The sequence below is a fragment of the Gekko japonicus genome, unplaced genomic scaffold (assembly GCF_001447785.1).
Source record: "Gekko japonicus isolate JY-2015 unplaced genomic scaffold, Gekko_japonicus_V1.1 scaffold383, whole genome shotgun sequence".
Lineage (NCBI taxonomy): Eukaryota > Metazoa > Chordata > Lepidosauria > Squamata > Gekkonidae > Gekko > Gekko japonicus.
In genome coordinates, this window is record NW_015164193.1 from 120,965 (window position 1) to 133,694 (window position 12,730).

General features: G+C 42.3%; 1 protein-coding gene across 2 annotated transcripts in view; it reads right to left on the minus strand.

The window, feature by feature from the left end:
• BMP5 (bone morphogenetic protein 5) overlaps positions 1–12,730 on the minus strand; it is a 136,233-nt gene that overhangs the window by 71,308 nt on the left and 52,195 nt on the right. For both annotated transcript variants that reach the window (XM_015408299.1, XM_015408300.1), the window contains exon 2: positions 7,706–7,898. In XM_015408299.1, the coding sequence (XP_015263785.1) occupies positions 7,706–7,898 (193 nt within the window). The remainder of the gene's footprint in view (positions 1–7,705; positions 7,899–12,730) is intronic.

Consider the following 12,730-nt stretch of genomic DNA (forward strand, 5'->3'; position numbering starts at 1 on the left):
TTAAGATTATTCGGAAAAAGCAATATCTCTCATTGATTTGCTCTAAGGCCCTACCAAAACCACATGGAAAACAAGATCAATTTCTCAAGGTAGTTAAAAGGGAGCAGAACCCCCTTTTCAAAATGTGGTCAGTAGCTTAGATGTTTTAGATGTATAGGTCATCAGTATTCCTAAAAACACCAAACCCCAAGATTATCACTTAAGCCACTTCTTACTAACGCAATATTTGTATTACAGATTACTTATGGTGAAGAGCATGGATGTGGCAAATCTAATCTAAAAGTTCATTCATAGCTTAATATGCCCAACAAGCTATCCCACTCAAACACAACAGCCCTACACAGTACATAGATTAAGAAAGTAAATGTAGCTCTTGGGTCTGTAAAAATAAATAGTGTTGAATCATATAGTATATCCCTTGTTGCAGTTAAATGAAAGTTGGCTTGGCACATTCATATTTCAGAGCAGTGGGTATTTTATAAAACTGGTCATTTAAATTGTGCATCTAATTCCTACATTTGCTCATCCATAACGGATAAGTGAACCAATCATTTACACGATGAAATTGGAAAATTGGATACCTGTGAATTTTCCTTCTGGCACCCTCACTGGACAGCAGTACAAGAGATGGGTTGTTCAACCTTCCAACCACTAGGAGAAAAAGACTCCAGGTTGAGGCTGAAAACAGACATGCTGGCATTAGGAACCACTGCTCTGTTCTGAATCCAAATCTATACGCTATTTTCAAACTTGCCAGGTTGTGTGTGAATATGCTAAGGTACTTTCTGAGGTCACATGGACTTGGGTTCAGGGCTTCCATGAAACTGCACACAGAGAGTGATGTACAGAAGAATAGAGCCCCTTTCAGACATTAAAATTGCACATACTGGGAGCCTGCCAACCACACACAACAGGAGCATGTGCTACTTTTTACCATTCCCATACTCAAGGTCACCATGTTGTGAACTCAAACCCTAAAAAATCCATTGGTCAGTTCATGTGCACTTGGATCTGTATGCACTTGGCAAATATGTATGTTCTTCCTGTTCACACAACATGGTAACTATGCATATCAAAAGGATCCATGCATGTTTGATAGGCTCCCAATATGAGTGATTATAGTACATGAAAAGGAAGTGATTATACTATATGATAAGGGCTAATGCATCCAATCAAAACTTTCCCTGCCATCCACAAAAGGCCTAAGTTTCTCTTATCTGGGCCATAACTGCCACTATGCTGAATTCAATTTATTGCAATGTTAATCAGATAGCAGGAAGATCATTAGGATCTAACTGACAGTTCAGTGACAGCTACATGTCAGCAGGTGGACTGATAAGCCTGTTCTAACCGGTTATGGCTGGCACTGGACAGTGTGCAGTCATCATGACTCAGCTTGTTGCTGATTGGTGCTACTGTGTATATAAGTCTGTACAGAAGCCATGTACGTTCTCTTCGGAGGCAACAAGCGTCTGGCGAAGCATTTTGTCTGTATATTCTGTGAATAAACCCTTGTATATAGTGTACCACTGGACTGTGCAGTGTGGTTACTATAGAGGGGCAGAACAGCAAAGAACTGGTAAGAGCTGGGAGGCTGGAAAGTCTGCTAAGGTGCTGTCTTGGCTTAGACTGGTCTGTGGACCACTACACACGCTCTGCGCAACAGCATGCATGTCCAGCTCTGAACTTGTCCCCTTGAAAAAAGTCGTTGTGAAACTTCACAGGATGAGACCTAGTTCTTGCTGAAGTGACAAACTTATTTCTGAACTCCATCACTGCAGAATGGAGCTGATAATTGAATGCTTCTTCATATAAAAGTATCCATTCACAGAGAAAATTAGTTATCAGAGCTAAAGGTTCAAATGTTTTTTTGGTATGAGGCCGCATAAATAAATAAACAACATAGCTTTGCTCTGACATGCTTAGTGTTCTATCTTCAGGAAGGTGTTTTTGTTTGTTTGTTTGTTTTGTATGAAAAGGCATTCAGTCTATTCAGTTTCTCCACTCATACAGCTGGGTACAGATTTACCACCTCATAAGCTTTCAGCAAGTGAAGTCAGGATCTTCTGACAGGAGTACTGAGCAAATCTGACCACAGAAGAAGCACTAGAGAAAGAGCTGCCTAACACTTTTTTTCATGGGCTGATTTTTCCAATCAAAATCCCACAAAATCCCACAAAATCCCACAAAATCCCACAAAATCCCACAAAATCCCACAAAATCCCACAAAATCCCACAAAATCCCACAAAATCCCACAAAATCCCACAAAATCCCACAAAATCCCACAAAATCCCACAAAATCCCACAAAATCCCACAAAATCCCACAAAATCCCACAAAATCCCACAAAATCCCACAAAATCCCACAAAATCCCACAAAATCCCACAAAATCCCACAAAATCCCACAAAATCCCACAAAATCCCACAAAATCCCACAAAATCCCACAAAATCCCACAAAATCCCACAAAATCCCACAAAATCCCACAAAATCCCACAAAATCCCACAAAATCCCACAAAATCCCACAAAATCCCACAAAATCCCACAAAATCCCACAAAATCCCACAAAATCCCACAAAATCCCACAAAATCCCACAAAATCCCACAAAATCCCACAAAATCCCACAAAATCCCACAAAATCCCACAAAATCCCACAAAATCCCACAAAATCCCACAAAATCCCACAAAATTTCCACAGTGGGGAAAATACAGGGACCCATACAGGCCCACGTGAAAGGGGTTACGGACATTTTGTCCTAGCACTGCTGTTGTGATCAATTTCACTGGCACACAAACCTGCATTTAATGCCCCCCCCCAAAAAAAGTTGGAAGACTGAACATGGATCTCCTAGTATTGTGCAGCTGGAGCATATGAAATAAGGCCAAATTTCAGAGCCTCATTTGACTTTCACACAGGATTGGTTGTCAAGGAAACCTTGAGATGAGAAGGAAATCCATCAAAGCACTTATCAGGGGGAAAACACTCAATACTGCCAGTTATCAGATATTCAGCTCCACTACAGAAGTAATTGGAAAGCAGAGGAAGAAGGCAGGATATAAACATGATTAATAAGGGGAAAATGAGCCTTCCCTGGAGAGGAGGGCATATAAATCTAATAAATAAATAAAAATCTATCAATCAGCTATTGAAAGCTCTAGAAATATAACAGATGACCAAATGGCATACCATTGGAATTGAGATTTCCCTTCAGTATTTGTGGCGGAATGGGCCTACATCAGTTGGCAGGCCCCACTCTGCCCACCCTTCCTTTGCCTGATCTAGCACCTGAAGGGGCAGTTCTTCTCCACTGCCTCCGGGTATTGCTGCCACCACTGTCCCTCTCTTGGGCTCTGGTTAGGCGGGACAACCTCCTAACCTCCCTCCAGTCTTACTAGGAACCCACCTTAGGGCTTCCTGGCAATCTTTGGGGGTCCCCTGGAGAGTTGGCAACTGACCATTTTGCCCCTGTTCTCCTCCTCAGGAAGTCCCTGACCCACCCCTAGTGTACCCAAGCAGCTGGGGGAACTAGGTGGTACAGAGGGATCTTACTCCTTTATCACTTAAAGGATTTATTTGAAAACACTTAACTATTTACAGGCATACAGTGAACTGAAGAATCAAAAATAAAGGTGACAAAACCGCTCCATCTCTCCCTTCTCTACACTCATACCCTGTCTAGATGGTCTGCAGGTGTGGTGTATGTAATATAATGTATGAAGGCAGGGGTCATTTCCAGCAGTAAGGAGCCCAGGGGGCGGAGACATGCAACAAGCCCCACCCCTTGCTCCCAGCGGCCCTCAGTTGGGCCATGAGGAGCAAGAAGCAGCCAGGTAAGTTGCAGAGCCCCCCTCCCCCGGCCCGCCTTCAGGTACAAGCTCTCCCTCCTCTGTGAGGACAGATCTGCACATCCCGTCTCCCCCAATAGCTAGCAATCCAAAACAGTCCAGTGGAGCCTGAATGGTGGGTGTTGCCTTCTGACACACTTCCAGTGATGTCAGGGGGGGTGGCATATGCAAATAAGTTATGCTAATGAGCTCCTGTACCTCTTTTTCTACGAAATGACCCCTGTATGAAGGTATTGAGCTTGAGTCTGACCAAACAGATAAAGCTGAGCATATGTTGCCAGAGGCACTGCCTTTTGGGTAGCCCCATAGCAAGGGCACCGCACTTCTAAACTGACCCAGAGAGCCACAAAACTCAGGCCAAGGAAGGCACTCCTGGTTCTGAAACACAGAGCTAGCCACAGCTCTGAAAAAGCGGTCTCCATTTTCAGATGACAGGCAGCCTCAGAGCAAGCCTCCAGTCTTCCCCCTCCACCAGCAGAGATTATGCTTATGGAATGACAATGAGTTCTACCAGGTAAAGTATCTACATTTCTAAAGTCTATTCAAAAGCCACTTGGCAAATAACTCTGTCTCCAGTAATTATTTGTACTGAATACTTGTCTTTCCTGCTCTGTCCCTCAGGATACTGGGATAAACCAATCAATCATTCAGATGTTTAGCCCATCTTTTGTCTATACTTGAGAGCCTTTTCAAAATACCCTGGCCAGGACCATTAGTGGTCTGATGATCCATTTAACTAGCTACCCAACACCTGGCTTCTATTGTTAAATACAGACCCTGCCTCTCTGGAAGCTCACTGGTCACATCTAGGCCTTGCCCATCCTGATGCCAAGCACCCCTGGGACTCATCACTGGTCCAGGTAAGCGACTGTTCTCACCTGAGACCAGCCCACATGGCCGTCCGTTGGTCTGCATTGTCTTCCAGTGAGTATATCCCAGCGAACACATGGCTTCAGACTGGCAGGCCATCCCTGGAACCCTCTGGGTTTTGGGTCACAACCCTTCTTCATGGACCTCTGCACATCTGGACAGGTAGTATCACCCCATATCCCCTCCATTAGCCATCAATCACCTCTGCTTCCTTAAGTCTGTATTGTGTGCGTGAATGTTTAATTATTGTTTGTGCGCTTGAGAATATTTAGTAAAGAAATCATTTTATATTGAAACCGGCCTCCGTGCCTATTTCTGGTGTTCCTGGAAGAAGTGGGATCCCTGTATATAAAGGTGTTTGTTCCCTTATTGCCTATTGCTATTTTATAATATCTCATATTCCCCAATACTGATAATAACTCAGAGCAATCAGGCTAACACAAAGTCCCACTGTGCCCTGGTTTTCATGGAGCATCGTCTTGAGAAAAGAGCAACTGGCAGCAGGACAAAGCCTCAATCAACATCCCCTGTTCAGCCTGCCAGCAAGTTCTGCTATCACTGATGCCACTCTCACTACAGCTTTTGTCTCTAGGCTGGCAACTACTCGAGTGCAAATTATCATCCCTCAGGAGATCAGATTTTGCCAAGGAAGCACCAACTGCTGAACTCTCATGAACTAATTTATTAATATGAAAAGCGAGAAATGATCCAACCTCAAAGATGGGAAGGATGTACAGATGTCCATCCATCTGTACAGATGTCTACTCAGTTAAGAGTCTTAAAGGAAAATTCACAGGTAAGACCAATTTTTTTTTTAATTTGCCTTATGTGCATTAGCAAAAGACCCTTGGTGGGTAAGAGTCAGAGCTATGACTTCCAGGTCTAAAAACAACAGTCTTCCTGCCAGCTTGCTGATTTACTGAACCTGTTGAAATGCTTGATATCCAAAAAGGCTGTCACTTCACCAAGCATCTAAATGGGTCTATACCACCACATTTTGTTGCAATGCGTTTCTTTTAGCTTCGCCCTTTTCATGTTCCTCCCAGCATTAAACCTTCCATATTTCCTGTATATAACATGCTTCCTCTTCTCATGGTTGAGGAACTGGACTTTCTTTTATAATAAGAACAATTTTGCACAACCACACCCATGCACATAAATAACCACCTAATAAGTTGTAAGTGTTATGCTACCCAAGGGGCAACCTTATATAGATGGGTATGTGATATAGCCATGATTCTGCAGCTAAACTTACCTTAACAAAGAAGGTATATATGGCAAATTGCACAAAATCAGCTTCTAAAACCAAAGGAAAATTCTTTGATAAAGAAAGAGGAGAACTAGACCATCTATGGGACAGGGATGTCATAAGGCATCCAGTCTAATTGGGGAACATTATGCATTCCTTTACTGAAACCTGTTCACCACCAGATTGATGGGAATCTGCAGTATCTTCCATCTTTACTGAATATTGTGACCAGTGTTCCCTCTAAGCTGAGTTGGTGTGAGCTAGCTCACAGTTTTTTAGCTTCCAGTTCACACATTTTTGTCTTAGCTCAGGAAGGAGGGCTCCAGAGCAAACTAATTTATGCAGCAGCCCAATTGCTCGCTCACAACTTTAATGCTGGTAGCTCACAAAGTAGAATTTTTGCTCACAAGACTCAACAGTTTAGAGGGAACATTGATGTGACTACAGTCTCTACAGCCATGACAGAGGCCTGCTGCATGTACAAAAACAGGGTTCAGAATCATGCTCCTGTACCATTCACAAGCTTTCGGCTAATGGGCAGTAGAATACAAAAAAAAATATTGAAGAGTTAGAGCACCTGACCTACAACAAAGACTGAAGAGTTTGGGACTTTTCCAATTAGGAAACCCCCCCCCCCCCATGGTAAACGGACTATAATAGGGGCTTACATAACTGTGCATAGTATGGAGAAGGAGGCCAAATGGCACTCATTTTCCATTACTCAAATTATGAGAAATTGGGGAGGGTACCCAATGAAATGGACCGGCAGAAGAATCAGGAGACAAAAGATAGTATCACCTTATATAAATGGAGCAATTAGGGTTGAGAACAAAGGATTTTAATTTAGAATTGATAACTAATTAAACAATAATTTAAAACTGATTACTAATAAGGAATAATAACCCAAAGCAGTTAAGGATGAGATTGTTTTGTGCTGCAGCCCTGTTACTGAGTACGAAGATTCTTCTGCTCTCCCAGATTAAAAAAAAAGCTTGTGGCTCAGAACTGATTAGGACACTGGTATATGGAATAAATACTCTGGCAACTTTTTGTGGGTTTCTTCCCTGTAAATATAGTCCTTTTTATTATCATTATCACCCAGTCCCTGTAATGGCTTGACACACTATACACTGACTTGAGCTATGTTTCAGGGGCCTAGCTAGAGGAGACAGGAAATCTCAACATTGTTGAGGCTTTCTCAGAGCTTTTATTAGTGAATGGTGTCTGTGCTACCCCCCAGTTTGGATCTGAGCAATAGGAAGCCTTCTACTGTTTTGTCAATCAAAATCAACACACATCCTCCCATGGTGTTAATAGCCTTGGGAGAGAAACAGAGACAAAGAAAGGGGCACCCATCTATTTTTCTTTACAGAAAAAGTAACACCACACTGGAGGTATGAGTTAGTTTCAATCGCTGACATTCCATGAACTGGAATTCCTCACATCTTTTATTTGACTTTCAAAATGTATGAGAGGATCCAGTGATGGATCTTCAGCATAACATCTAATAAGGCCCTTGGCTTATATGATTTGAAGGACCAATTTCGTCAAAGTGTTCTTGGTAAATTCAGTTTCTCAAGCTCTGGGTCGCTTCTTCCCATTTCTCAATCTGTCTCCGCAAGACGGATTTCTCAACACTTGGTCTTTTTTGCATGTTCATTTTATAATCATACCCCTTAAAATCTCTTTCACTAGGAAAAAAAGACAAAATTTGAAATATAACAAGAAGGAAAAGCACCTGTTTGGGTACTCCTTTATGATCTGATAAATGCTGATCTTAATAGTTTCATTCTCAAATCGACTATAACTTTGATCCTTGTAAATCCGAAATTCAGCTGCAGTCACTGCTTCTCCATAAGGGATCTGTGTCAGGTCAAACCGAAATTCTTTGTAATGCCGTCTTTGGTGGGAAAAGTCCTTGTCTCTTTCAACTGTGAAAACAAAATGAAAATGAAAGGGTCAAAACACATCTCTTATGACTAATTCAGCATTTGCTTTAAAACATAAATAAGCAAAGGAGACCAGAGACCTAGATAAACAATCAAACCACAGCCCATAACATATTTGCACTTAAATATCAAGCTGTAAGCCAAAGTTCTTAAATCCGCTGGAAAAGCCCTTCATGAAAGCTTCAGAAGGCAAAGAGTAGAAGGAAGATCCAGAAATGGGCAAGGCTATTTCCATGTAATAATATTAGAAGCAGGAAACCAGCCAGAGAGGCAGTGGGGCCCTTGGATGACCAAGGAGTAAAAGGAGTACTGAAGGATGATAGGGAAATGGCTGAGAAGCTAAATGCATTTTTTGCTTCTGTCTACTGTGGAAGATGAGAAGTGGTTGCCCACTCCAGAACCGCTGATTTCAGGAGGGGTGTTGAAAGACCCAAGTCAGATTGAGGTGACGAGAGAGGAGGTCCTCAAACTGATAGACAACTTTAAAACTGATAAATCACCAGGCCCAGATGGCATACATCCGAGAGATCTGAAAGAACTCAAATGTGAACTTCTGGATCTCCTGACAAAAATATGTAATCTTTCCTTAAAATCTGCCTCCATTCCTGAGGACTGGAAGGTAGCTAATGTCACTCCCATCTTTAAAAAGGGTTGCAGAGGAGATCCGGGAAATTACAGGCCAGTCAGTCTGATGTCGATACCAGGTAAATTGGTGGAAACCATTATTAAGGAAAGAATTAGTAGAAACATAGATGAACAAAGCCTGTTGAGGCAGACTCAGCATGGGTTCTGTAAGGGAAGATCTAGTCTCACTAACCTGTTAGTGTTCTTTGAGGGGGTGAACAAACATGTGGGCAAGGGGGACCAAATAGATATTGTTTACCTTGACTTCCAGAAAGCTTTTGATAAAGTTCCTCATCAATGTTCTAAGTAAGCTCAAAAATCATGGGCTAAAAGGACAAGTCCTTTTGTGGATCAAAAACTGACTAATTAGTAGAAAACAGAGAATGAGTACAAATGGGCTATTTTCTCAGTGGATGGTGGTAAGCAGTGGGGTACCGCAGGGATCAGTACTTGGTCCACTGCTTTTTAACTTGTTCATTAATGATTTGGAGTTGGGAGTAAGCAGTGAAGTGGCTAAATGTGCGAATGATACGAAGTTGTTCAGGGTGGTGAAAACCAGTGAGGAATGTGAGGCACTCCAAAGGGATCTGTCAAGGATGGGCAAGTGGGCATCAACATGGCAAATGGGGTTCAATGTGGCTAAGTGCAAGGGGATGCACATTGGAGCCAAAAATCCTAAATATAAATACACGTTGATGGGGTCTGAACTGGCAGAGATTGATCAAGAGAGAGATCTTGGAGTTGTAGTAGATAACTCACTGAAAATGTCGAGACAGTGTGTGACTGCAATAAAAAAGGGCAATGCTATGCTGGGGAGTATTAGAAAGGGTATTGAAAACAGATCAGTCAATATCATAGTGCCCCTATATAAATCAATGGTGAGACCTCATTTGGAATACTGTGTGCAGTTCTGGTCACCACACCTTAAAAAGGATATTATAGCTTTGGAAAAAGTGCAGAAAAGGGCAACTCGAATGATAAAAGGGTTGGAACACTTTCCCCATGAGGAAAGGTTAAAGCGCTTAGGGCTCTTTAGCTTGGAGAAACGACGACTGAGGGGTGACATGATTGAGGTTTATAAGATTATGCATGGGATAGAGCAGGTAGAGAAAGAGGTACTTTTCTCCCTTTCTCACAATACAAGAACTCATGGGCACTCAATGAAATTGCTGAGTGGTCGAGTTAGAACGGATAAAAGGAAGTACTTCTTCACCCAAAGAGTGATTCACACATGGAATTCACTGCCACAGGAAGTGGTGATGGCTACAAGCATGGACGGCTTCAAAAGGGAATTAAATAAGCATATGGAACAGAGGTCCATCAGTGGCTATTAGCCACAAGGTATATATAGGGACTCTAAGGCTGGGGCAAGTGATGCACTGTATTCTTGGTGCCTGGTGGGGGGGCAACAGTGGGAGGGCTTCTAGTGTCCTGGCCCCACTGCTGGACCTCCCGATGGCACCTGGTATTTTTGGCCACTATGTGACAGTGTTGGACTGGATGGGCCATTGGCCTTATCCAACATTAGCTTCTCTTATGTTCTTATAAGAATGATAGGTGAAAAAAATTAAATATGGCTTAGCATAAAAGGGAATTATTCTCAGATAGTCTTGAATTATATTAGTGAAACAGGGTTTGAAAAAGACAAGAAAAACAAGCTGGTCTTTCATCTGAAATAATATTTGGTAACACAGCAAAGTACATTGGGTTGGATTCAAGCTTCCACAAATGGGGTGAGCTCACAGAAGTGGTTTTTGTTTTGCCACCTTCCCTCAGCAATCTTCTGAAAAGCTATTCCTGAGGTTCAAGGAACCCTTCAGAATCAATATGGCATGGGTGAGGAATCATCCAAAATTGCCTTCCTTTTCTCTCTTTCTGACACACTGCTGCATACATCTTGCACAAATTCAGGCATAAATTCTCTGGAGGGTCTTAAATAGATTACTTTCTTCCAGCATTAAGGTTGTTTTGAAATTGATAGTGGGACCTATTTTGTGGGGTTCCACAGGACACAAGCCTATTCTTTATCATTTTCAGTCTCTATGTAAAGCCCTTAGGATAAATAATTCAGTTTAGGGGTTGGCTGTCATCAATACACTAACAATAAGGTAAAGGTTTCCCTTGCTCAAAAGCCAGTCAAATCCGACTCTAGGGATGCGGTGCTCATCTTCGTTTCCAAGCCGAAGTGCCAGTGCTGTCCAAAGACATTTCCGTGGTCATGTGGCCGGCATGACTAGACACCGAGGTGCACGGAACGCTGTTACCTTCCCACTGAAGTGGTACCTATTTATTTACTTGCAATTTCTTGCTTTCAAACTGCTAGGTTGGCAGGAGCTGGAACCAGAGACGGGAGCTCACTCCATCATGCGGCACTTGGGTCTTGAACTGCTGAGCTACCGACCTTCCGGTCTGCAGTTCAGCATCTTATCCACTTGAGCCACCACAGCCCTTACACGAACAATATCCAGCTCTATATTTCCCTATCCAAATCTCCTAGGCCCAATCTGCATTTAGTATTTGCTCTGTTGTTGTACCAAACGCACACTGGAACAGAAAAAGATGAGACTCAAAACCACATTCAAATACCCCAGGTTAATGCCATACTAACTGCAGAGTCACCCCTGAATGGCCATAAAAGGGTCATAAATCTATGCAGACAGCCACCATAAAACCAGAGATCAAATGAAGTGAAAGCAGCATGCAGTCTGGACGCTGCTATAAAATTCGACAATCAAAGTGAAAGTGGCATGCAATGTAGATGGGAATTTCTGTTCCAGTGAGGGTTTGGTAAGACAGCGGAGTAAATGCTAGATGCAGATTCGGCCCTAGTGAGGCAGTAGAGGTCCTGAGTTGCTGCCTAGCTGCTGTGGTTAAATGGCTAAAAGAGTGAACAAATTGAAACTAAACCCTGAAGAGACAGAGGTAATGCTGGTTGGGAAGCATGAGGCCGTGAAGAACATTGTGTTCCCTACTTTCATTGGGGTTCAGCTAGTCCTTGCTGACTCACTTAAGAGCCTTGGTATTAGGCCTGTTTTGGCCTTCCAGGAACATCTCGTTTGCCAGTTTTGAAAAATGGATACTGGACTCTTGGCTTGAACAAGCAGGGCTCTATTTATATTCTTATGGAGAGGATCAACTGCCAACAGAAATTTTTAAAAGACCTGATGAAATCAACAGAACTAGTGTACAAAACAGTAACGGAGGACAGATCTATATGAAGGACAGGTCTATGAGTGGCTACTCACCAAAGTGGCTAAAAGACAACTTCTGCATTCAGAAGCAGTAGACCTCTCAATACCAGAATCCTAGTGCCAAAAGACAACATCAGGGGAATGCCTTGGTCTCTATGCCCTTTTGTTGGCTCTCCAGAGTAACTGGTGGGCTACTGCATGAGAGAGGATGCTGGACTAGATGGACTACTGATCTGATCCATCAGGGCTCTTTTTATGTTCCTATTGTGTTAAGTAATAAAAGCATAGCTTTGTTTTCTTCAGACATATGATGTGATTTCCATTAATCATACAGTCACTGACTTCAAATAACTTCTAACTGCAGAATGTTATAGCTGTAAGGAACTTAATTCAGTCATGAGTCATGACCATTAGGGCAAGCAACCTTTTTTCTCGAATGTCAAAAGACTTCTGTATTTCCCCACCAAAACTATGAAAGGGTACAAAACTTTAAGAGAGAGATGGAAATGAGCAGAGGAGGAAAGAGGAATAAGAGAGTCCAAACTCTTTCACATGTATTAACTTCTCTGACCCCTCACAAATATTCTTGTCGCTTAAGATTGACCCTTCACAAATATTCTTGTCTCTTAAGACAGGTATATGTACCTTTTGTATGTATTGATCTTCTCAACTATGTGACAGAAATATGCTCCTTATGCAAAAGTCTCTGTATTCTTTGCAAAAGGAGAAAAAGTAAATCAACCAGTACCAACCACCCCCAGGTGACAGAGGTTACTGTAAACTGACACAGAACAAAGTACCCATGTGTACATCTTGAACTCCATGAAATGATAATTTATCTTCAGTAAATACTTTCAGTTATCTGACAAGAGCAGGTCAAAGGTTCCAGGAGTTTCCTCTTGAAATCACTGAGAGCTCTTTCTGATGACTGATAATTGAAAGCAGAGGCTGAAAATATCAAACATGGTGGGTGACAGATAAGTCACAGATAAACTCAAA